Source organism: Loxodonta africana, chromosome 3, assembly GCF_030014295.1.
Source record: "Loxodonta africana isolate mLoxAfr1 chromosome 3, mLoxAfr1.hap2, whole genome shotgun sequence".
Classification (NCBI taxonomy): Eukaryota; Metazoa; Chordata; class Mammalia; order Proboscidea; family Elephantidae; genus Loxodonta; species Loxodonta africana.
The window spans coordinates 188733334-188756234 of NC_087344.1; the positions used below are offsets into that span (position 1 = coordinate 188733334).

The 22901-nt window shown below is 55.6% G+C and overlaps 1 protein-coding gene across 1 annotated transcript; it reads left to right on the forward strand.

Moving 5' to 3' along the window:
- Positions 1–2968: 2968 nt before the first annotated feature.
- LMNA (lamin A/C) lies at positions 2969–22152 on the forward strand. Its single transcript, XM_003415143.4, has 12 exons — positions 2969–3791; positions 15626–15782; positions 17090–17215; positions 17493–17663; positions 17870–17995; positions 18795–19015; positions 19105–19327; positions 19750–19857; positions 19956–20075; positions 20479–20568; positions 21318–21587; positions 21889–22152. The coding sequence occupies exons 1-12, from the start codon at positions 3436–3438 to the stop codon at positions 21913–21915; spliced, it is 1995 nt and encodes a 664-aa protein (XP_003415191.1). The 5' UTR covers positions 2969–3435; the 3' UTR covers positions 21916–22152.
- Positions 22153–22901: the final 749 nt, after the last annotated feature.

Consider the following 22901-nt stretch of genomic DNA (forward strand, 5'->3'; position numbering starts at 1 on the left):
TGTTTGTTAAATGACTGAATTCACTGTGTATACAGCACCTCTGTAGAGTCCCTAGATCTCTCTTTTCCAAGAAGCCTTCCTTTAAATGCATTTTACCTTATTTAATCATTACAACACTCCCATTTTACAGATGAGGAAACTGAGGCTGAAAGAAGTGAGTCTTGCTTAGAATCACTCTTCCTGAAAAGTAGCAGGGCCAGATGCATTTGTTCATCCAAGAAGCACTGAGCATCTGTTGTGTGCCGGGCACTGGCCAGATGTTGGGGTCACAGATGACCAAGACTTGGGCCTTTCTGTCCCTCAAAGAGCTCATCTTTGAAGGGGGGGATGTAGAGGGAGGCCCAGAATGCTATAGGAGCACAAAAGAAAGGCCTCCACCAAGATCATTGGCCTCTAAGACAGGTGCCCCTTCCCTCCCCAAACCATCCCCTGGTCTTCACCCACCATATCCTGAGATCACTCATTAACTCTCCAGGCCCCAGCCTCCTGGGGTTCATTTAGAATTTATTATCCAATTCAGTGCCCTATGCTACTCTTTGTGCTTGTTGGTTTTGCCTCTCCCTGTCTTTTTTTTTTTTTTTTTTTCAGTCTACCCTACCCGTGGGCAGCTTCCTCGAGGGCCAGTGTAGCATCGCTCTACCCTGTCCACCCTCTGCACACTGAGGAGCTCTGTCCTCATGTGTCTAGTAGACTTTCTGGCCATGTTACACATGAGCAACCAAGGCCCAGAGAATTCAGTAGCTGGTCTGGCATCACGCAGCAAGAGAGAGGTAGGTTTGGAACCTGGTTGCCACCCAGGAACAATTCCCCTCCACCCTCACCCCAGCAGACCCAGCCCTGTGGGACCTGATCTCTTCTGCTCTCCTGGGAAAGCAAACAGATAGCATTTGGGGGGCCAGGGTTAGGATGAAATGTTCAGGAACAAAGGCCCACTTTGAAGTTCAAATTAGGATTGATGCCATTGTGGTGGGAGGGAAGGCCTTTTGGAAAGAGCCCAGAGTGAAATTTGGGGTGAAAGCCCTGTTCCTTTCTCCTGCCCCTTCTCCCCAAAGATGAGGTGGTCCAGGATAGGAAGAGTTAAGTGTGGTTTTGCCTTCCCAGCCAAGAGGGGAAGCCAGGCCACTGGGTGGGGCGGAGGGGGGGCTCGGTGCCAGGGAGGGGCTGAGGCAGCGGGAACAGCACGAGCCGTCCCCTCACGTTTCTCTGGCTCAGCCACCCTGCCTCTGCTCTTGGTTTGGGGAACAGGAGAGGGAGAAGCAGAACAAGGCTTTTTGTTTTGTCTGGGAAGCTGAGGGTGGGGTGCTGCACCCTGGGGGAGAGGGCTGCAGGGAGGGGAGTCATGTCCTGAGTCCCAGAGGTGGGTGCTTACCCCACTGGCCAGTCACCCTCACAGAGATGGGGACCTAGGCACCCCCTCCCATCAGTCCCTCCCTGAACAGAGTCCCTGCCTTAATCCCACTACTGCCCCTTGTGCACTTCGAAGCCTGGCTCCAGAACCCAGAACTGAGGAGCTGCCCAGCCCTGCTTCCCCTGTCTATTACAGAAATCCTGCTATCTGGGAGCTGTAGGAGTTAGCAACATAATTTAATTTCCTGGGTTCCTCATCAGAGAATAAACTGTGAGAGGCATCAGGCGGGTCAGGCAGGCAGATGGGTCCTCGAGCCTCAGCACTGACACCTCTTAGAGTGGATTAGGTGGCTGGTGGGGTCAGGGCCAGGATTAGGGGAGGGGAGCAGGAGGCTGGTCAGAGGGTCCTTGGTGAGGCCCAAGGCTCCAAGGCCAGGAAGTCTGGGGTCCTGGGTGCTCCTGTCATGTAAGAGTCCTGGTTCCCTCCCCAGAGCCAGCTGCAAATCAAACCTGGCCAAGAGGAGTGTAGTGAGGGAGTGCTGGCCTTTGTAGCCAGTGAGGCTGTGGGTTCTTGGCTATCCCTAACCCCCTCCTTTCTGGCTGGAACTGGGATGAAGACCCAACATTGGCTGCCCACGCCCTGGCCCTGCTCCCCCTTTTAGGCCCCTATGGGAACCACAAAAATCTGGGACCTGGTGTCCTGGCAACATGATGAGCGCACGCACAGCTCTGGTATCTGTTTTAAATTATCCATTAAAATAAGTACAGTTCTGGAAAAAAATAAGTACAGTCCTGGAGTTGGCTGGGTGGGGTGAGGAGCAGAAAGGGACTGAAAGGGGGAGAAACCTAGGCATCCTATTTTCCAACTGCTTGGGACCAAAGGAAGGGGGCAGGAGATGGGGGGTGCAGATGCCTGGGTCCTATTCTTGGCCTTCTCTGGGAAACTGGGCTTGGGTGTAAGACCCAACACTTGGTTTCGAAGGGAATAAATTCAGACAGAAGATAGGAGAAAACCCAAAAAACCCATTGCTGTCCAGTCGATTCTGATTCATAGCGACCCTATACGACAGAGTAGAACTGCCCCATAGGGTTTCCAAGGCTGTAATCTTTATGAAAGCAGACTGCCACATCTTTCTCCCAGAGCCGCTGGTAGGTTCGAACTGCCAACCTCTCCGTTAGCAATGGAGCTCTTGTGCCATCAGAGCTCCTTGAAGATGGGGTAAAGGGACCCCCAATTCCTGATTCTACCCCAAGACTGAGGGGGTAAAGGAACTCAGGACCCAGAACTTCGCTGTCCCCCGGGGAACCCCGGCATTCTTTCTCCACCCCACCCCTGGCATGCCGAGATGCAGCTTTGAATGGGCTGCCCACGTGCGGAGGGGGAGTAGGGGTGACTCACTGTTACTACGGGGAGGGAAGGGGGGGAGAGGGAAGGGGGAGCCTGTGGTGGAAGCAGGGTGAGTCACCCTGCTAGCCACCAGCCTCCTCCCTCCCCCCACTTTCCTGTAGCCCAGCCTGCCCGCCTGGACCCCTCCCTTTGCTTTACAACTGGTTCCCCCTTCCCCCTGCCCTTTGCCCACCCACTCTCATCCCTTGGCTCTGCCCTCTACCCCAGAAGGCAGAGGGAGTCGGGGAAAGCTTGGAGCTAGGAGGACTGAGTAGGCAGGAACCAAGACGCAGGAGCTTCAGCGAAGTCCTAGGCAGACGGCAGTGCGCGGGAGAGGGTGGGGCCCGTCTCCGCCCCCGTCCCCCAGGTCCTCTCAGCTCTTCGCCGATCCCACCCGGCCCCTGTGGGTATGTGACGGCCCCTTTAAGAACAGTGGCCACTCCTCCTTTTCCATAGACCTATTAGAGCCTTTGCCCCGGCGTCAGTGACTCAGAGAGTTCGCGGGAGCACTGCATCTGCACTAGCCAACCCGGATCCCGAAGTCCGACAGCGCCCGGCCCAGATCACCACGCCTGCCAGGAGCAAGCCCAGAGCCAACCGGCCGGCGCGCTCCGACCCCGAGCAGTCTCTGTCCTTCAGCCCGAGCCCCGCGCCCTTCTCGGGACCCCTGCCCCTAGGGCAGCGCTGCCATCCTGCCGGCCATGGAGACTCCGTCCCAACGGCGCGCCACCCGTAGTGGGGCGCAGGCCAGCTCCACCCCGCTGTCGCCCACTCGCATTACCCGGCTGCAGGAGAAGGAAGACCTTCAGGAGCTCAATGATCGCCTGGCGGTATACATCGACCGTGTGCGCTCACTGGAGACGGAGAACGCAGGGCTGCGCCTTCGCATCACCGAGTCCGAGGAGGTGGTCAGCCGCGAGGTGTCCGGCATCAAGGCCGCCTATGAGGCCGAGCTTGGAGATGCCCGCAAGACCCTCGACTCGGTGGCCAAGGAGCGCGCCCGCCTGCAGCTGGAGCTGAGCAAAGTGCGAGAGGAGTTTAAGGAGCTCAAAGCGCGGTGAGTGCGCCCAGGTGGCAGCTTGCCGGGCCCGGAGCAGAGAGGGCAGGCGGAGCGGCGCCCTTGCCGGGCTACAGGAAGGGAGCGAGAGTGCTTTGGGAGGCTGATAAGTTTGCCATATAGTCTCCTCCCTCCCCGGAACTGCCCCAGGCGAGGGACTGGCGGTGCCAAGGGGAATAGTTGTCATAGGACAGAGAGGGAAGGGGTCTCTGGGAGAGGGTGGGAAATACAAGGAACAGTGGGAGCATCCGGGCCAAATAGGGGCTCGTGGCAGGCGGCATTCCGTTAGGGTGGGGTTTGCCTGCCATTTGGAGCCTGGGGGAGAAGCTTGGTCAAAGCAGAACTGGCCCTGCTAGGTATGAAAAATCTAGGCACCCAGGGCACATTGGAGTGGGTGAGAGGGCCCTATTAGAACTTTCTTGGCAGCCTTGGCACTATGCCAGATTTGGGCAAGCTGGCTCTGAGCACGTGATGCACACTAAGACAGAACTCCCAGGCTGGCAGATGTCCAGTGGTGCTGGAGAGAGGTCACAAGGCAGGGTGACCCCCTTCTTCCCCTCCAGGGGCGTGGCAGTGGCCTCCTTGGCATGACCCTTTCCTGAATTCTTGCTAAGAGTCAGAAGCTCTTTCTTACTCCCTACATGCCTGAGACCTTTCCTGAGCTCTGACAGGCCCACCAAAGGGCTCCAGGAGTGCAGCTCCCCCGCAGCTCCCACAGCCCTTGGCCTGCTTGGCCCAGGAATGCAAGGGAGGGAGGGAGACCGAGGGCAGAGGCTCCAGGCTCAGGAAGTTGTGTTATGCCCAGGTCTGGTGGCACCCCCCCCCCCACCTTGGTCGTCTTGCCTGGTGTCTGCAGAGGGTCAGGCCTCTATCCCTCCTTCTCCCTCCCTGTCTGAGTGAGCCACTTTCATTTTCCCAGCCAAGCCCGAGCAGTCTTTGCTCTTGGTCTGGCCCATCCTCTCAGCCGCTGACGTTTTTGATCTTTGCCTTATTAAACTGCTGGAATACAGTGACATTTTTGAAATCCAGCCGTTGGAAGCTTCAGGCCACTCCCACCTCACCCAGTCCTGCCCCACCCTACCACACCCTACTCCACTCTACCCTTTGGAAGCCTGGAAGTTTAGGCCCTCTTCTTCCAGCCCCCCAAGAATTTGGTTTCCTTCTCCCTGCTCCCCTTTCCTCTATGAAGACCCAGGCCTAGAGATCCCAGGAGGGCCTATGGGTTTTGACCTCCCCTCTCCCTCCGCATCATTTTCTCCAAACTCCTGCTCCTCCCAGATCCCCTCTATGTATTCTATGGTTGTTCTACCCCTTCACCACCCCTGACCCTTCACTAGACTCTGCTCAGAGGTATAGTGGGTGTGACCAGATCCTATCACCCTTCTAATGAGTGGAAGGAAGTTCCTTGGGGAGACATGGGTTCAACCTGTTGAAAGAGATCACTCCTATCTTTTTTCCCTACTAATATGAACAACTTAGCAGGACAAACTGGAGGCAAACAAGGTGTGTCCCTACCCGCACTGGACTGGTTGGAAGAATTAAGAGAATTAGTGCTCTAAACTAGTCCACTCAACTGCCTAGGCAGCCCCTTGCCTTCCAGATTCTTATGAAGGACATCTTTAGCAGATGTTTTTCTTGAGAAGACATTGATCTGGCCCACAGGATGAGCAGTGTCTATAGTCTCTTGCTAACTCAGCCACACCGGTCTGTCTCTTTTGCCTTCTGGTGCAGCTGTCCAGGCTTGGGACACCAGGCGGGTGTGTGTGCACGTGGGGCAGAGGCGGGGGTGGTGTGTGTACTTGTTATATTTAGCCACCTGCCTCTCTTCTCCCCCACTGATCCTGACTGGGCTTCCGGGAAAGGGGGGCGGGTGGTGCACACCTGGATCCCAGGCTGATGGGAAGTAGGGGTGAAGGGACCAAGGGGGCTTGGACTGGAGTGCCTGTCCCCTTTTGTCTCCAGTAGGAGGAGCCAGGATTTGGTCCTCCCTTTTGCGCCTGCTGTCCTCAGGGTGGGGTGGAGAAGTGGGTAGAATGAAGAGTTTGGGAGAGGAAGAAAGGTATTGCCTCAATCCCTCCCACTGAAGCTTGGAGAGAAGGTGTTGTCTGGTTTAATGTTTAATTAGAGCTCAGAGTTCAGGGTCAGGCTTGGAGTTGGGATGCAGAGCTGCCTGTAAGACCCTGTAGCAATCCCTGGCCCAGGCTGGGTACCTTGACCACACCCAGGAGTTTGGGGCTTCCTTTTGCTGGGCTAGGTTATAAGCTTCCAGCAGAAGGCCCTCCTTCCCTCCCCCCACCCACCCAACCACACACACACACACTCTTTTTACCCTGGAGCCTGAAAGATTTGGATACCCAAGTGCAGGGAGAATGGGAAGGTTGAGAGTGATAGGGAAGGCCCGTCTGGGGGTCCAGGCTGGGAGCTGGGCCCCACCCCAGGTAGGACAGCTGAGTGGATGACTCAGATGCTGCCTCCTCCTTCCTACCCTGGTGGCTTTTCAAGAGACAGGGTGGACATAGCAGATGTCTTAAAGGAGGGGATGGAAATCTGAATGTGTTAGTGTTCTATGCCCCTTCCTACTGCATCTTGGGGTCCTTTTCCTCTGGTGATGTTCTAGAATCAGGGTTCTGGACAGGCAATATGCACAAGTGGTTCTAGAGTTGAGTCCAGAGTTATGGGCTTGGGCTGTAGGGGTTGCTGGGGTTGCCAGGGTCTGTGCCTTCCCATACGGAACTGACCAAGGAAGCCTGAGTCACAAGTAGGGTGATCCCAAGCCCACAAAGCAGAAGTACCTCTTCCCCCCGGACAGGGCTCTGGTGCTTGATGACTTCCTGGATTGTCCACCTTATGCAGCCTCACTGAGAGGTGCAGGCTCTGATAGGACAAGGATAGCAAAGGCCACAGAGGTTTGTCCCATATCACACACAGCAAGTGGATAACAGGCCAGGACTTGAGCCCAGGCCTTCTGACTCCCAGCCACGTACTCTTACCATTAAACCTCACTTCTCTAGCTTAAGGGATAGGTCAAAGGGCTCTGAGGGTGGGGGCTAGAGGCCCAGCCCCTGGGTTCTGAGCTTCACTCCTGAGGCCTGGAGTTTCTGCTCTGGGACCTGTGATGCCTCGATGCTCTGCTCTCATGCCAGGGCCTGTTAGCACTTGATCAACAGCCCTTGCCCCAGCCTGTACCTGTAAAGACCTGTGTCCCTGCCAGATCATGCATGGTGAGATCGAGCTCTGGGAGGCTACAGGAGGCTGGGGATTCCTGTCTTGAGATTGTCTTGAGACTCGTCATGAGCATTGTCTACCCAGAACAGAAGGAGATTATACACTTTGGCAGAGACATTAGGAGAATGGGGTAGGGGCCTTTGGGTAGCCCTGGGCCCCAGCCCTCATCTGAGGGTACCTCTTGGTTTTACCTTTCCCATCTCCCTGCCCTGAAGTCCATGTTTTGATCTAAGGGAAAGAAGAAGGTACAACTAAACCTGGGGACCGAGAAGTACTTAAGGAGCCCGGGAGAAACAAAAGAAAGAAAAATTTCTCAGTAGGGTCCTGATTGCCTTCCCATGAACAATGCCCTTGGTTAGCACTTCTCCTGGCCTCCAGGAGCCTGAGATCCTGACTCAAATGAGAAGTATCCATTAACCTCACTCCCAGCCCCTCCCCCAGTGATCCAGTAGCTCAGTGTCAGGCTGAGCCAGGGACAGCTGCAGGGACAACTGGTAAGAGATGCATTCACCTACCAGCTGTACCCGCTGTTCTCTTCCTCTTCAGCCGCTTACCACCTCCAGCAGCTGCAGCAGCCAAGACCAAGCCTGGCTCAGAAGCTAGACACAAGGGAAGTTCATCCCATTCCCACCCCTTTGGATTCCTAGTACTGAAGGTGACACAGGCTGAGCCTGGACATGTCTAGAGAGAGGGTTTTTGGAGAGGTTGTAGGGTCTCCTATCCCTTAACAAGAGCCAAGGTAATCCACCAACAAATTGCCAGGCAGGGGGGGTAGTAGAAACAGCCCTGACCCTCAGTGTTCTTAGTTCTAGACTTGATTTTGCCACTAAATTGCTGTGTGACCTTGAGCAAATCACCTCCCCTCTCTGGATTTCCCCAGCTATAAAAGAAAAGGGTTAGAGCTGAAGGTCTCCAGAGATTTCTCAGGTTCCAAAGTAGTACAATGACCCACAAAATGAGAAAACCATCTTCTAAAATGCCAAACTATTAATATGCAAATAAAATACAATTAACATGAAAATAATAGCTAATGCTACTCTCAGTAGAAGTATTTTTCCCACAAGCTGTGGAATTAAAAGTACTATCACCCTTCACTATTTCCCAAAGAAAGTTTATTAGAAATGGTTAATTGTTATGACATTAGCCTCTTGGCTTCTGCTTTGTTGTTATTGCTAGTTGGGAATAACAATTAGTTTCCAATGCCTCCCCTTCAGGACAGAGGGAAGGGCTGTATCATGTAGCAGGAAAACAAGACAGTAGACCCAGGAATGACTCCCATCGGCCTATGTTGGGGGCAAGACTGGAGGCCCTAAGAAAGTTAGGACTGTTACCTTAGAGTTGGCCAGGTTTACGTAGACACCATGTGTCTGGAGCCAGAGGGAGATACCGGTGACCTTGAACTGCCCCTCTTCCATCCTTCCTGTACCCATACTGGCTCTCCCAACCTGAGGCTGAGCTGTGAGGGGTTTTGGCCCTTACCAGTCTCTTAAGGAAGAGGACAGGGCTTGGGAAACATGCAGGAGGCTCCCTCCTGTCCCTTTGTGGGAGAGGGAGCCGGAATCCCGCCTGCCCAAGCCAGGAATAATTCTGGCTGGGCTCCCGGGCACGGCAGGGGAGCTGAGTCACGGTACAGGACAGAATGGATGGGAGACCCTGAGCTTGTCTAGTCAGGAAAGGCAAGCCTGAGGGGTGGCCTTTTCTTGAGAACTACATTCGAGTTGCCGCAAGAGGGATGAGGATCTGTGTCTGATGGGGGAAAAAATGCAAGGCGAACAGGAATCATGAGTCCTTTTAGGATAAGCTCAAGGGAGCCAGAGACTCTTCTTTTCAGGGGATCCAGTTTCTGGGCATTTTTGAGAAGGCTGGTTGTGACTGCCAGGGCTCCCCCTTCCTCCCAAAGTTCTGACGCTGCCACCCTCTGCCGGCTGGGAGAGAGGCTTACATGTTCCCAGGCTGGAGCTGGAATGCAGTGGGACCAGGACTCCTAGATTCCCCACCACTACCACCACCTGCCCTCCACCCCCCGCCCCCCTGTCCCGCTTCCTTTCCTGACCTGGGGTGCGGCTCTCACCCCTTCCCAGTACTGTTAGGGTTAATTACTGTGAGCCACCAGATGGAAGGTTAATGAGTCCTAAGAAGGGACTGCTGAGTTAGCTCGTTGTGGGGATCCCCCTAAAGGTCCCTCCCTTTAGCCCGTGGCCTCCTTCCTTCCCTCAGGACATTCTACCTTCTTAGGCCATCCCCTCCCACCCCTCCACACCCCACCTCCCCACCTCACCCCCACTTCTTTTGGTCTGTCTCCTTGTCCCCCGCATTTTTATGACAACACAGGAATGACTTCTGGAGAGATAGGCCGGGAAGACTGAAAGTGGGTTTTGGCAGGGGACCGCACAGGGGATGGTTGATCAGAAAGCCAGCTGCCTGTTGTCCAGGACCCCAGTGCCCTGGCCTCCAGCCCCAGGCTTCTCCTGCCTCTGTACAATGCCACGTTAATACACCCAGCAGCTGTGACTCAGGCCTGGCCCCCTGCCAGGCCAAGTGCCTCTGCTCCTGGGAGTTGCATTGCATTGAGTCTGGACATGTAAACAGCTCCTATCCTCCATTTCAGCGCCAGTTCCCCCTGCCCCCCCACCCCAGCCCCTCTCTCTGCCTGGAATCAAGACTTTGCTTTGTCTGGGGGGAAGAGGGGACAGCTGGGAGCCTGGTGGCTCTGGAAGGGGATCTGAGGGGCCTTAGACCCCGGGCATGTTTGGCAGGTGTCACACCCAAGACAGGAGGAAGCAGGGCCGTGCCTGCCGCGGGGTGTATATGCCTGTTTCGGAGGGTGACTGGGTGCGGTCCATACTGGGGGGCCTGCCATATTCTTTCCAGGTGAGGTGCAAGAGACATTCAGGACTTCATAGGGTGGGATTTAGGAAAGGCTCAGGTCCCTGAACCACCTGAGCCCCTCCGTTCCTCTATTCAAATTCTCCTTTCCAGAGAGGGCTGTGGCCATGAACTCCAAAGTGGAGAAGTCTGGGGAAGAGAGGGGATTGTGGCTAAGGACCAGATATTCCAACCTTCTCACATCCTGCCCTTACCTGCAAGTGATTGCAGGCCCACAGACAAGTCAAACCAAGCAGTGGTTAATTTGGCGGGGGGGGGGGGGGGGTGGGGGGGCGGCGTCAGGCCTCAGGGTTTTGCATGCAGTTGTGGGGTGTGTGATGACTGGTGGTAGGTGTCAGTGGTAGTTTCACTAGGCTCCGATATCACACTCTGACTGGGGGGTCTCCCAGCAAGCCAGGAAGAGGGCAAGGCATCTCCCAGCTCCCTTACTGGGTCTCTCTGTGTTACTGTCTACAGCCCCTGCATGCATCTTACTGTTTTCGGGTTCTGTCCCTTCCTGCCAGGAGTGTCCTCAGGTTACCCGGTAGGCAGGCTTTTAGTGAATGAGCCCGCCCTTCCCTAGGCCTTGGTTTCTCCATCTGTAAAAGTACAGGAGTTGATCCAGGAGGAGATCCTTCTAGAAGCCTTGAGCATATGAACCTCCTAGTCTCAGGGCATCTGGGGGACATATAGAAAAAGCCCCGAGATGCTCACAACATAAGTGAAGCAATGATAAAACCGGCAGGTAAAACAAACAGTGGCCTTGGCACCAGCTAAATGCAGCTGGGAGTTGGGAGAGGAGAGAGGGGATGGGGCCGGAGCAGCAGGGCAGACCCAGGGCAGGTCTCAGCTGAGGTGGGGACTGGGTTGGATTTGGATAGACGAGGGAGGGCGGAAAGGAGGATATATCGCAGTAGGAGGAGTGGCTGGAACAAAACGAGAGGAGAGGCGATACTAACGAATGTGCAGGCAGGCGTGGGGTAGCAGCAGGAGACCCCCATCACCCAACAGGAAGTCAGCCTGAGCAGAGGTCTAGACCACTGTGAGGATTAAAGTCTCCATGAGTGCAGAGACTCCTTGCTATCCACATAGGTCTGCCCAGCCTGGCCACAGGGGGCGCCCTGTCCCGTGAGCCTCAGAGATCTTTGCTTTCCTTTGCTCCCCGCTTCCTGGGATGGCCACTCAGCATGGGGAACATGGAGGGCTGGTGAGGCAGGGCTGCCAGGGAGGCTGGGGTGGGTCTGAGGGAGCCCCTGCAGGGCTGGACCAGCTCCTCCACTCCCCGTTTATCCATTTGTACCTCCTACTCCTTATTTTTAGCCTCAGCCTAATATCTCTGCCCCTCTATGTCTCTCTATCAGCCCAAGGGAGGAAATGGGGGCCTCTCCCTCTGGGCCTAGCATGTTGCTCCCAGCAACCAGCAACCAGGCCCAAACAGGCCTGTGGCCGGCCCTGGTTTCCATATCTGGCATCAGAGCTGGACTGAGGAGGGTGACTCAGCGGGCGGGTCAGCTCTTGGCCCAGTGCCCACCCAGCCCCTTTGCTGAGCTGGGTGCCTTTCTTCCCCCAAAGCAGCCCCGAGAGTCCTGGCCTGCAGCAAGCCAGGAGCCGGGCATCTCTATCCCACCAGCCTCGGTGTTATAGATCCCCAGCCTTGGGCCACACCCACCAGCTCCCAGCTCCCGTTTCTCTTTTATTCTTTTCCTCTCTGCTATCATTCCCTCCTCCCCCCCACCTCTTCTCTCTTTCTGAGATCAGATTTGCCAGCTGTGAGAAGAGTTAGAAATAGGGTGCCCAGCCCTCCTTCCCTCACAAGGCTGCTGGGATGGAGCCACTCTTGTGCACGGAGAACCTGGCAGATGCGCGGGAAAGAGCTGGCCACTCCCACTGGCATGGCACTGGGCCTGGGGCAGGACGTGGGCAAAGCCAGAGTCTCCCCTGTGAGCACTAGAGGATTTCCCGACCCCTGCCCGGGTATTGTCTGCTGAGGCTGAGTCACCTGAGAAGCCCGTTTCCCACCCTTCCCTGCTCCCTTTGCCTGCTCCACCCTGTCCTCCTGCCAGCTGATGGGGGGAGGCAGCAGTCAGCACGTGCTCAGTTTTGCCACGGGCACGGGCAGCACCATCATCCTGAGGCTGGCTGGCATCTGCTTTGGGTCCCTGCTGGGTCTGAGGACCCTGACTAGGAAGGATCAGTGTTTGGAGCTAGTGGGCAGGCAAGGCTGTGGAGGAGGTAGGAGGGGCGCTGGGCTCTGCCACCCCCAGCCGTCTCTTGGAGAGTGCGTGCGGCTCGCTGGCCACAGGGCTTCCGAGGTTTGAGTCATAAGCCCATGGTGATAGTGGCTTCTTCCCCGCAGATGGGAGCTCCCCGAGCCTGACTAAGAAAACCGCAAAGGCCCTCGCTCTGCTTCCCTCTGCTTTGTGGTCTCCTTCATCTGCATGGTGTGTCTTGGTCCTTTAGTTACATCTCTGTCTAAGTGCTAGTCAAAACCTCAAAACGGGAAAGGAAAATAGTCCCCTTAATTTCTTAAACCTGCAAACAAGTTGCCGTCAAGTCAACTCCAGCCCGTTGTGTGTCAGACGAGAACTGTGCTCCATAGGGTTTTCAATGGTGTCTCTGGGACTCCTTTAATTTCTTAGGAGGCCATATATTATGGCATGTACTGAAGCAGTACAGTGTTGATTTCCAGCTCTGCTACTTACTAGCTGTGGGTCCCTGGACATAGTCCTTTATGCCTCAGTTTTCCTATCTATGTAGTAATAGTCCTGTCTCACAGGGTAACCATGAAGATTAAGTGAGCTAACATTGTAATATTTAGGACAGTGTACATTAGACACATAATATGTTCCATTTTACAAGTGTTTCCTGCTGTCACCGCCATCATTATTCTTATTATCCCCATGACCACCAACTTCGGGGGCAGTAGGAAGTTAGACAAAAAGAAAAAGCCCTGTACTTGTCAGACTAGGAGTACTCAAGCAGTGCAAACGGTTAACACATTCGGTTGCTAACCGAAAGGCTGGAGGTTCAAATCTATCCAGAGATGCCTTGAAGTAAGGCCTGGCGACCTAATTACAAAAAATCAGCCACTGAAAATCCTCCAGAGCACAGTTCACCTCTTACTCACATGGTGTCGCCATGAGCCGGAATTGACTCCACGGCAACTATGGTTTTTTTTTTTTTTTTGGTCAGACTAAGCTCCCAGAGGACACGGACCAGGCACCTGTTTTCTCAGCATTTTATGCAGGCACTTCTTCTTTCCTCAATAAGTGTCTTCCTGGTACTCCCACGGAAAGGGTGTTATTACCAAGGAGAACTCCAGGAATTCCTCTTCTGGGTGTCTAAGGAAGCTGGGCGACAGGACTAGGCAAGAGATGCCCTTGAGACGTCTTTTGACCATCCTGTTGCTCTTCCTGCTGCTTCCAGCTCAGGCTGGCTGTCGGGGAAGCTGGATGCCACAGCATCTGCCCTCTTCCTCCTCTCAGCTTCTCCATTCTCTCCGGACCTTGTGGACCTTGTGGCTTAGGAAGGCGGTGAGGTGGAAGAGGAGGAGTCCTAGATCAGCAGCCTTGTCCCTGCCGCCGGCTTGCCATGTGACACTAGGCCATTCATCTTCCTCTTCTGCACCTCAGTTTTCTCATCTGTAAAGGGAGTGGGGTTGAGCTAAACAGACTCTAAACTCCAGTTCTCTAAATTCTCAGTGCTGAGGGCCTTCCCTGCCTCTCCGTGTGGCCAGAGCAGCCGTTTGCCTTCAGGGCGGAGAGGCCTCTTCTGGGAAGTCCCTGCGAGCCTTGGAGTCAGCCCAAGGAGCTCAGCGTCTATGTCTGCACGGCGCTTCACTTTACCAGCGATTTTCTTCATTTTCTCTCCTCCCCCTGCAGCTGCCTCAGCTTCGGAAAAGTTCTGAAGTCATGGAAAGTTGGGGCTGTGTCCCAGCCAGGGGCTGGGCCGGATGGCAGCCAAAACCTGAGCTGGGTTTTGACTTTATTTTTAGCTTTTCTGGCTGAGCTGGAGGAGGGGAGACATCCTCCAGTTCTGGAAGGGCCTGTTTTCGCAGGCGGTGGACACTATTGCATTAAACAACTTGTTCTTAGGTGCACCCAGAGGCCTACAAGGAGCAAGCACGCAGCTGGGGGAGCTCCCTCTGGTCTTCGCAGCCTTCCTCTGCCCCTCTGGAAATGGCTCTATCCCCCTCCCAGCCCAGTGGAATCTCCTAAGCTGGGGCGGGGGGGCATTGTCTCTGCCTCACCCCTCCCTCGAGTGCTCCCTCAAGTCTAGCCTTGTTCTGTCCCACGTCAGTGTGAGTTGTTGGGTCTTTGGAAGCTTAGGGCTTTGGGGGTGGGAGAAAAATATTGGCAGGGCTGGGTTTCTCTTTTCCAGGATAGGATTTTTTTTTTGTCCCTGCCCATGTTTGGTTTTTCCTTTTTTCCATTTGCTGTGGTAGCTGGCGCTTAAGGACTGATGAGTTGCAGATGGCATTTGTGACTAGGCCACTGGGATCTTTCCCTTCACTCCCTGAATCTCCTGCATTCTTTCACTGTCTATTTGTAAAGGGATTATAACATCTGGAAAGTTCTTGGGTTCCTGAGAGGTTTTTAAGAACACTGGTAACCAGTTGCTGAGCAGTTGACACCCACTCACGGTGATCCTGTGTGTGTGTCAGGGTAGAACTGTCCTTCATAGGATTTGCAATGGCTGATTTTTGGGAAGTAGATTGCCAGGCCTTTCTTTCAAGGTTCCTTTGAACAGACTCGAACCTCCAACCTTTGGGTTAGCAGCCAAGCCCGTTAACTGTTTGCACCACCCAGGGACTCCTTTTTAAGAAAATAAGACTCCTCTATTTCTCCAGTTTGCTATCCAGCAAAAATAATCAGGGGCCGAGAAAGGGGAGGGAGGTGGCAGTGGCAACCTCTGTTTCATTGGTTCTAGCTAAAGCTTTACCCAGTTTGAGGAGAGGAGGCTCAAGGCTGGAGCCCAGAAGGACCTGGAGGCCTAAGAGCCACATCTGGCTCCAGATGTTGAGGCTTGTGACCAAAGGCATGCTCTCAGAGTTCTGATGAGACCCCTAGTGGGGGAGGCTGGGACCCCTCTGCTGTGCCTAGATCAGAGAACTCAGTCAGGGCCTGAGAAGGGCAAGGATCAGTACTCCACCTGGTCATCCTCATCCCAGCTCTTCCTGAGTTCTAACCAGACTTTCCTTCCCCCTAGTCTCAGGTGTGGAAAAGGGAGAGGAGAGAAGGGCCAACACCCTTGGGGCTCAAACTGGGAAGTGTTAGGGACACGGGGACCCCAGGGCTGGGAGTCTGGCTGTCTGGGTCTCCATGGGGAGGAAGGCTTGGCTGAGTGGAAGGTGGGTGGAGTCCAGGGAAGAGCCATTAAGGCCCTGTGTGGGAAGGAGCAGGAGACAAAGGTGCCCCTGTCTGTTTGGGAGGGGATGGGAGGGGAAAGAGGGAAAAGCATTCATATCATGGGATTGAGCTTTGCCCTTAGCCCTAGGCACGTTCCTGAGCCCTGAGTCATGGGAAGGGTGGAAGAGCAGGAAGGGGGTTTTTGGGGACCTTGGCAGAGGTGGGAGCCTGGCCCCAGAGGCTGCCAGATGCTAGCAGATCTAAAGCCAAGCACGCCCTCTCCTGGTATTTGGGGGAACAGCAGAGCCAGCTCCTATGGCAGCTCCTCTTTCCCCATAGAGAACCTCTCTAAGGACATGGACTCCTCCCAAACCCACTCTTCCTTCTCTTCCTTAGCAACACCAAGAAGGAGGGAGACTTGCTGGCCGCCCAGGCCCGCCTCAAGGACCTGGAAGCTCTGCTCAACTCCAAGGAGGCCGCGCTGAGCACCGCCCTCAGTGAGAAGCGCACACTGGAGGACGAACTGCGTGACCTGCGGGGACAGGTGGCCAAGGTGAGACCACCCTCCGAGGCCTGCCCGTGACCCCACCTGACCCCCCAAACACATGCACACTCACTCTTCCACCCAGCCTGCCCTCAGGAAGTGCCTAGTCTGACATGGCGTCAGAGCCATTCACCCCTCCTAGCATCGTTTCGTCCATCTAGACCATCTCGTGTTCTTTGGCTGGCCACGGTATCCAGCATAGTGAATTTCAAATAACCATAGCCATTGTCATTTCCATTTAACTTTGTAATGAACTGTGCCTGGCCCCGAGTCACTCCAGTTTGACCCTCCTATAAACAGCTCCTGACCTCTCTGGAAGAAAGGAGAGGAGTTGTAGACCAGCCACAGAGGCTGTAGTCAGAGCTGATGGTTAATTGCATGTGGGATGCATATTAATAACTGTCTGGCATGTTTATGGTAGCTTTTACTTGCAAAACACTTTGCTATCTATTCTCTCTTCTAATTTTTCATTTTACAAGTTAGGGAATGGAAGCAAAGGAGCTGGATTGTTTCTAATTTCACAGCCTTTTCTGCTCAGAGCAGGGCCAGGTCTAGAACCAGCTGCCCAGCTTGTATCCTGGGCTTTCCCTGCCCAGGCGCCCACCGCAGTGCACCATGGAGAGACCGGGAGATGGCTACAGGGTGACTACAAAATGAAGGCTGGGCCATTCTCCTCTGGCGCCTCCAGCTCCGTTCCCCCAGCCTCTCCCAGCTGTGCTGGCCAGCCTGTGCTTTCTAAAATGTCAGCAAAGTGCTCCCCTTCTTCAGAGGTTCTATCGTGGCCAGTAAGGGCATCTTTTTATGATCCGGCCCCTGTCTGCCTGTCCTGCCACCTCTCCCAGCATTCTCCCTGCCTGCACTTTAGGCTTCAGCAGTACTGATCTTCCTGGGGGTTCCAGAACACGTGTGTGTACCCTCAGACCTCAGTACCTTTGCGCATTCTCTTCTCTGCTCCTCCCTGACCCCAGCCTACCAGGCAAGGCCCACTCACCCATCCTTCAAGTCTTAGCCTCTTGGAGGCCTTCCCAGGCTCCCCCTCCACCAGGCAAACTTTGGTTCTTTCCCTCATGTTCCCTCTATACTTTGCACAGACCTCCTTGATAGCAACTGTTATGTCATGCTAGGAAAGTGGAGGTTCTTTGGGGTGGGCAGGGCATCTTCATTTTCTTAGCAGAGTACCCACTCAGAGGGGTTATTGTGGGTGAGTGGATGTCATGACCTCAGTGGGCATCCGAGGCCCTCACTCCCCCGGACCTGTGTCCTGTCCTGGGAAGAGCCCTTCTTTCCACCTCTGACCCCTGCCCGCTTCCTCTTAGCTCGAGGCAGCCCTGGGTGAGGCCAAGAAGCAACTTCAGGATGAGATGCTGCGGCGGGTGGATGCTGAGAACAGGCTGCAGACCCTGAAGGAGGAACTGGACTTCCAGAAAAACATCTACAGTGAGGTAGGGACCCAGCTTTACAGGCCACATTGTTGGGGCTGGGTGTGACAGACACGGGTCTTGGGATGTGGGATCAGCTGTGTGCAGAACTCACCAGCCTGAGTCCCTTGTACTAGTGGATGGGGAGTGGAGGGCAGCCAACACCCAGCTCCCAGGTTAAAGTGGGGCTGATGGTGGTCCGTGGGGCTCAGGCTGGGCAGGGAGCATAGCCATCCGGGGCTCAGCTTCCAAGGAACTAGTACCGATTCTGGTTTCTGTGTCCTTGCTCCAACCCTTCCAGGAGTTACGTGAGACCAAGCGCCGCCATGAGACCCGGCTGGTGGAGATTGATAATGGGAAGCAGCGTGAGTTTGAGAGCCGGCTGGCGGATGCCCTGCAGGAGCTGCGGGCCCAGCATGAGGACCAGGTGGAACAGTACAAGAAGGAGCTGGAGAAGACCTATTCTGCCAAGGTGCTTGCTCTCCTGGTTCCCTTGCTACCTCCACCCTCAGCAGCCCTGTCCCTGCCCACACTGGGATGCTCTGTGGGGGATCGGGTGGGCAGAGGTGGGGAGCTCAGGGTGGCCCAGGACTTGAGGTTGCAGCAATGATGCGGCCCCAGAGCCCTTCCTCTGTCCCTCCCAGTCACTCCATCCTAACCTGGTGTCCTTCCCTCCAGCTGGATAATGCTAGGCAGTCAGCCGAGAGGAACAGCAACCTGGTGGGGGCTGCCCACGAGGAGCTGCAGCAGTCTCGCATCCGCATCGACAGCCTCTCGGCCCAGCTCAGCCAGCTCCAGAAGCAGGTGATGCCCCCACACCCCACCAGCCAGTATCTGGGCAGAATGTAGGGCGGGAGCCTGGAGGGGCTTGCTGAGGAGGGGAGGGTAGAGGTGAGGCACAAACATGCTCCACAGGCTGAGAGAAGGGGCCTAGGATTTGGAGTCAGACGACCTGTCTGCTGCTCCAGTACTGCCTCTTCTCTCACCTCTAGGAGATACCTCTCAGAGCCTGGTTGTCCCATTTGAAAGTAGAGACCATTCTTATCCTCCCTAACTCACAGATCTGCCATGAGACTCCAATGAGTCAAAGCATAAAGTCCTAATAAATGTGAAACGTCACTGGGTGGTGTAAACGGTTAACATGCTCAGCTGCGAACCGAAAGGTTGGAGGTTCAAGTCCACACAGAAGCACCTTGGAAGAAAGGCCTGGCAATCTACATAGGAAAAAATCAGCCACTGAAAACCCTGCAGAGCACAGTTCTACTCTGATACGTGTGGGGTTGCCAGGAGTCAGAACTGACTCGACGGCAACTAGTTTTTATAAAACATGAGGCGTTAAAAGCATCAATATTATTCCAGCGGGCTGTGCCATTTGTGACAGGAGGAAGTGGGTTTTAGCCACAGAATGAGCAATTTCAGTTAGACATTGGGAAGGACTGCTCGGTTGCTAGCCAAGGCCCTATTAGAACCCATGATGGGCTCTGATGGAAGCCTGGAGATCCTGGGGAGTAGCTGGGTCTCCCCTACCACTTATGCATGCCTTTCCCTCTTCACACTCTTGGGGCCCTTGGAGCTTACCAGACCCCTGCCTCCTTCACCCCAGCTGGCAGCCAAGGAGTCGAAGCTGCGGGACCTGGAGGACTCCCTGGCCCGTGAGCGGGACACCAGCCGGCGGCTGCTGGCGGAGAAGGAGCGGGAGATGGCAGAAATGCGGGCAAGGATGCAGCAGCAGCTGGACGAATACCAGGAGCTGCTGGACATCAAGCTGGCCCTGGACATGGAGATCCATGCCTACCGCAAGCTCCTGGAAGGCGAGGAGGAGAGGTGGGCTGGGGAGCAGTCTCGGAGGTGCTAGGAGTGGCCTTGACTGCTTCTGGCCTTGACTAAGCCCTCTGCTTTGTCCCCGCAACCAGGCTACGCCTGTCCCCCAGCCCCACCTCGCAGCGTAGCCGTGGCCGTGCCTCCTCTCACTCGTCCCAGACGCAGAGTGGGGGCAGCATCACTAAGAAGCGCAAGCTGGAGGCCACCGAGAGCCGCAGCAGCTTCTCGCAGCATGCACGCACCAGCGGGCGCGTGGCCGTGGAGGAGGTGGACGAGGAGGGCAAGTTCGTGCGGCTGCGCAACAAGTCCAATGAGGTAGGCTGCCCCCAGGTCAGGGTCTGAGGGAGTACAGCTGGGTTAGGAAGAATACCTGAAAGGAACAGGGACGAAGGCTGGAGAAAGGAATATCTGCCCCCTCAGAGGGTGGGCCAGGGAGATTCATTCGTTCAGCACTCTAGTTCCAGCCTTGGCTCCATCATTTACTGGCTGGAAGACGGTGAGCAAGTTATTTAACCTCCCAGGGCATCGGTTTCCTCATCTGTAAAATGGGATAAATAATAGTTCCAAACTCTTTGAGTTGTTGGGAAGATGAAAGATAGAGCTTCAAGATAAAGCTCTTTGAGGGGGTGGAGGGCTCTGATGGTAGGCCAAGGAGGGCCTGCCTGGGCACCTGAGTAAGATAAACCCAAGAGCCTGGATGAGTCTCCCCACCTTCCTCTTCCCTCCCCTCCTGGCAGGACCAGTCCATGGGCAACTGGCAGATCAAGCGCCAAAATGGAGATGATCCCTTGCTGACCTACCGCTTCCCACCAAAGTTCACTCTGAAGGCTGGGCAGGTGGTGACGGTGAGTGGCGGGGCTGGGGACAGCCGTGGGTGGGGACATGTCGGCCTGAGGATGGGAGTGGTGGAATGAGCTCCTTTTCTCTAATCTTGCCTCCCCAGATCTGGGCTGCTGGAGCTGGGGCCACCCATAGCCCCCCTACTGATTTGGTGTGGAAGGCACAGAACACCTGGGGCTGCGGGAACAGCCTGCGCACGGCACTCATCAACTCCACTGGGGAAGTGAGTATGCTGCAGGCAGGCGGGCCTCTTGCTGGACGAGGCTCCCCCTGGTGGCCACATCAGCCACCATCCCCCAATCTAAGGGTGCCAACTCAGGGCCACTTTCCCCTGGCTCTCTGGTACAGTCGCAGGCCCCAACCTCCTACCCAGTGGGCACACCAAAAGATGCCTCCCCCAGGATGAGCGGTGGACGTTAGACAGCGAGGATTGTTAACGGCAGAGCCATCCCCAGAGAGCTCAGTGGTGTCTCTCTCTTTGAGATAGAAACAAGTTTCTTATCTCTGACACCACGGAGGGCAGAGTAAGCAGCAGGGTGGACAAAGTGTAGACCCCAAGAAAGGTCCCCCGGGCTGCACACCCCTCCCTGGCCCTGACCTCGGGCCTGGTCCTATGTCCCTGGCAGGAGGTGGCCATGCGCAAGCTGGTGCGCTCAGTGACTGTGGTTGATGACGACGAGGATGAGGATGGAGATGACCTGCTTCATCACCACCACGTGAGTGGCAGCCGCCGCTGAGGCCGAGCCGCACTGGGGCACCCAGACAGGCCCCCCCATGCCAAAAATCTTTTCATTAAAGAATATTTTGGAACTTCACTTGCTGCCCTGGCCTTTCTTCTCTCTCCTCCCTCTACCTTGAACAGGGAACCCAGGCATCTGGGTGCCCTACTCTGGTAAGGAAGGGAGTGGGAACTTCCTGATGCCATGGAGTATTCCCATGGGAGCAGTGGACAACGGTCTGGATTTGTCTCCTGGGAAGGGGACGGGAGGACAGATGTGGGGCACCCCAGCCCTGCCTCTCTCCCCCCATTTCTGTTGTATGCGTTTCCTCTCTTGTCCCTTCCGCATCTCTGCTGCCTGCATGTCCTCTCATTTCCCCTCTTTTTCCTGCAGGAATGTTCTCTCGTTTCCACCCCCCAGCATGCCTGCTGTCCCATAAGCTTGTTCTTTCTACTTTTCCTCTTAAGCTTAGGATAGCTGGAACAGAGTCAAAGCCACACGCCTGTTCCCTTTCCCCAAGTCTTCCTGAGCTGAGCACACTTCCCTTGATACTTCCCCCACTCACTCCCTTGTGTCCTCCCAGCCCCTGGCCTCTCCAGCCCCGTTGCCCTCTTGTTCCTTGGGCACAGAACCCCCATCTCCCTGCCTGGTGGCTTGGAGCCTGCAGGAGCCCGGAGCCTGGGTGTTGGGCCTGAGCGGTCAGTCCCAGACTCGCCGTCCCGCCTGAGCCTTGTCTCCCTCTTCAGGGCTCCCACTGCAGCGGCACGGGGGACCCCGCTGAGTACAACCTGCGTTCGCGCACCGTGCTGTGCGGGACATGCGGGCAGCCTGCCGACAAGGCGTCGGCCAGCGGCTCGGGAGCCCAGGTGGGCGGATCCATCTCCTCTGGCTCTTCTGCCTCCAGTGTCACAGTCACTCGCAGCTACCGCAGTGTGGGGGGCAGTGGGGGTGGCAGCTTCGGGGACAGCCTGGTCACCCGCTCCTACCTCCTGGGCAACTCCAGTCCCCGAACTCAGGTAAGTTGCCCCCTTTGTCTCCATAGCCCGCAGTCAGAAGGTTAGGATAGGGGGTCCTGTAGGGGGGACAGCCTTCTCTCCCGAAGCCCGGGGGAGTGGGAGCCTCCTCCCCTCAGCCCAAGGTCCTAGACAGCCCATTCCTGTGTCCTGCCCCTCCCGTCTGAGCCCCAGACTGGAGGGCGGGGGCAGGGCTGGAGTATGAGGGATAGGAGGAGACAGTACCCACCTTCAGGAATGAGGGAGGGATGGGACCGACCAGGCACTGCCACTCACCCCTCTTCCCTTCTCTCATCTCTCTTAGAGCGCCCAGAACTGCAGCATCATGTAACCTGGGACCTGCCAGGGCAGGGTGGGGCGGAGGCCTCCTGCTTCCTTCTCACCTTACTCCCCCCGCCGACTCTGCACCTCATGAGCGAGGGCTTGAAGCCAAAGAAAAATACCCCTTCGGTTTTTTCTTCTGTGTTTTTTTTTTTTTCTTTTTTTCTAAGAGAAGTTATTTTCTACAGTGGTTTTATACTGAAGGAAAAACACAAGTGAAAAAAAAAAAAAAGGCATCTAATCCGAATTTCTCTCTCCTTCCTTTTCTCTGCTCCCAGGAAATGCCATATCTGCCTTAAAACCAAAGAGGGCTTCCTCTAGGAGCCAAGGGAGAAGGGTGCTTTGACAGAATCTAGTTTTTGCTTTTCTGCCCTGGCTACTGCCCCCACCCCGGGGACCCTGTGATATGGTGCCTGAGAGGCAGGTGTGGAGCTGTCTCTGCCCAAGCTTCCTCCCAGGTGGCAGGCCCATCGCCAGGCCAGCCTCTGAAGGAGGAGAGCTGAGCCAGGCCCCTTGGGCCCAACCTCCCATTCCACTACACTTGGTGAAAGCTCCTCTGCCTGCCCCACCCCCAGCCCCACCCCTGTCCCCAGCCCCGGGGTGAGTTGATTCTCCCAGGTACCAGCTGTGCTTGCTTTTTCTGTATTTTATTTAGACAAGAGATGGGAATGAGGTGGGAGGTGGAACAAGGGTTACTTTGAATCTGCCTTCGCCCAGCTTTAGAGCCGGGGTGGGCTCTGGTCAGTCACTGAAGGTTGAGGTCAAGTGGGGTGCAGGGAGGAGGGAGAGGAAGGCCTACTGGAAAGGATGAGAGTCTGCTGGGGCCCCACCCCAGAGCAGCAAGCTGAGAAGGGGTGGAGGGAGCGTGGCAGTGGTTTTTGGCAAACACTAAGGAACCCCTCGCCTCCCTATTTCTCATCTGCACCCCTCTTCTCCCCAAATCAATACACTAGTTGTTTCTATCCCTGGCTGCTGTGTTGTCTATCTTTGTTGGTG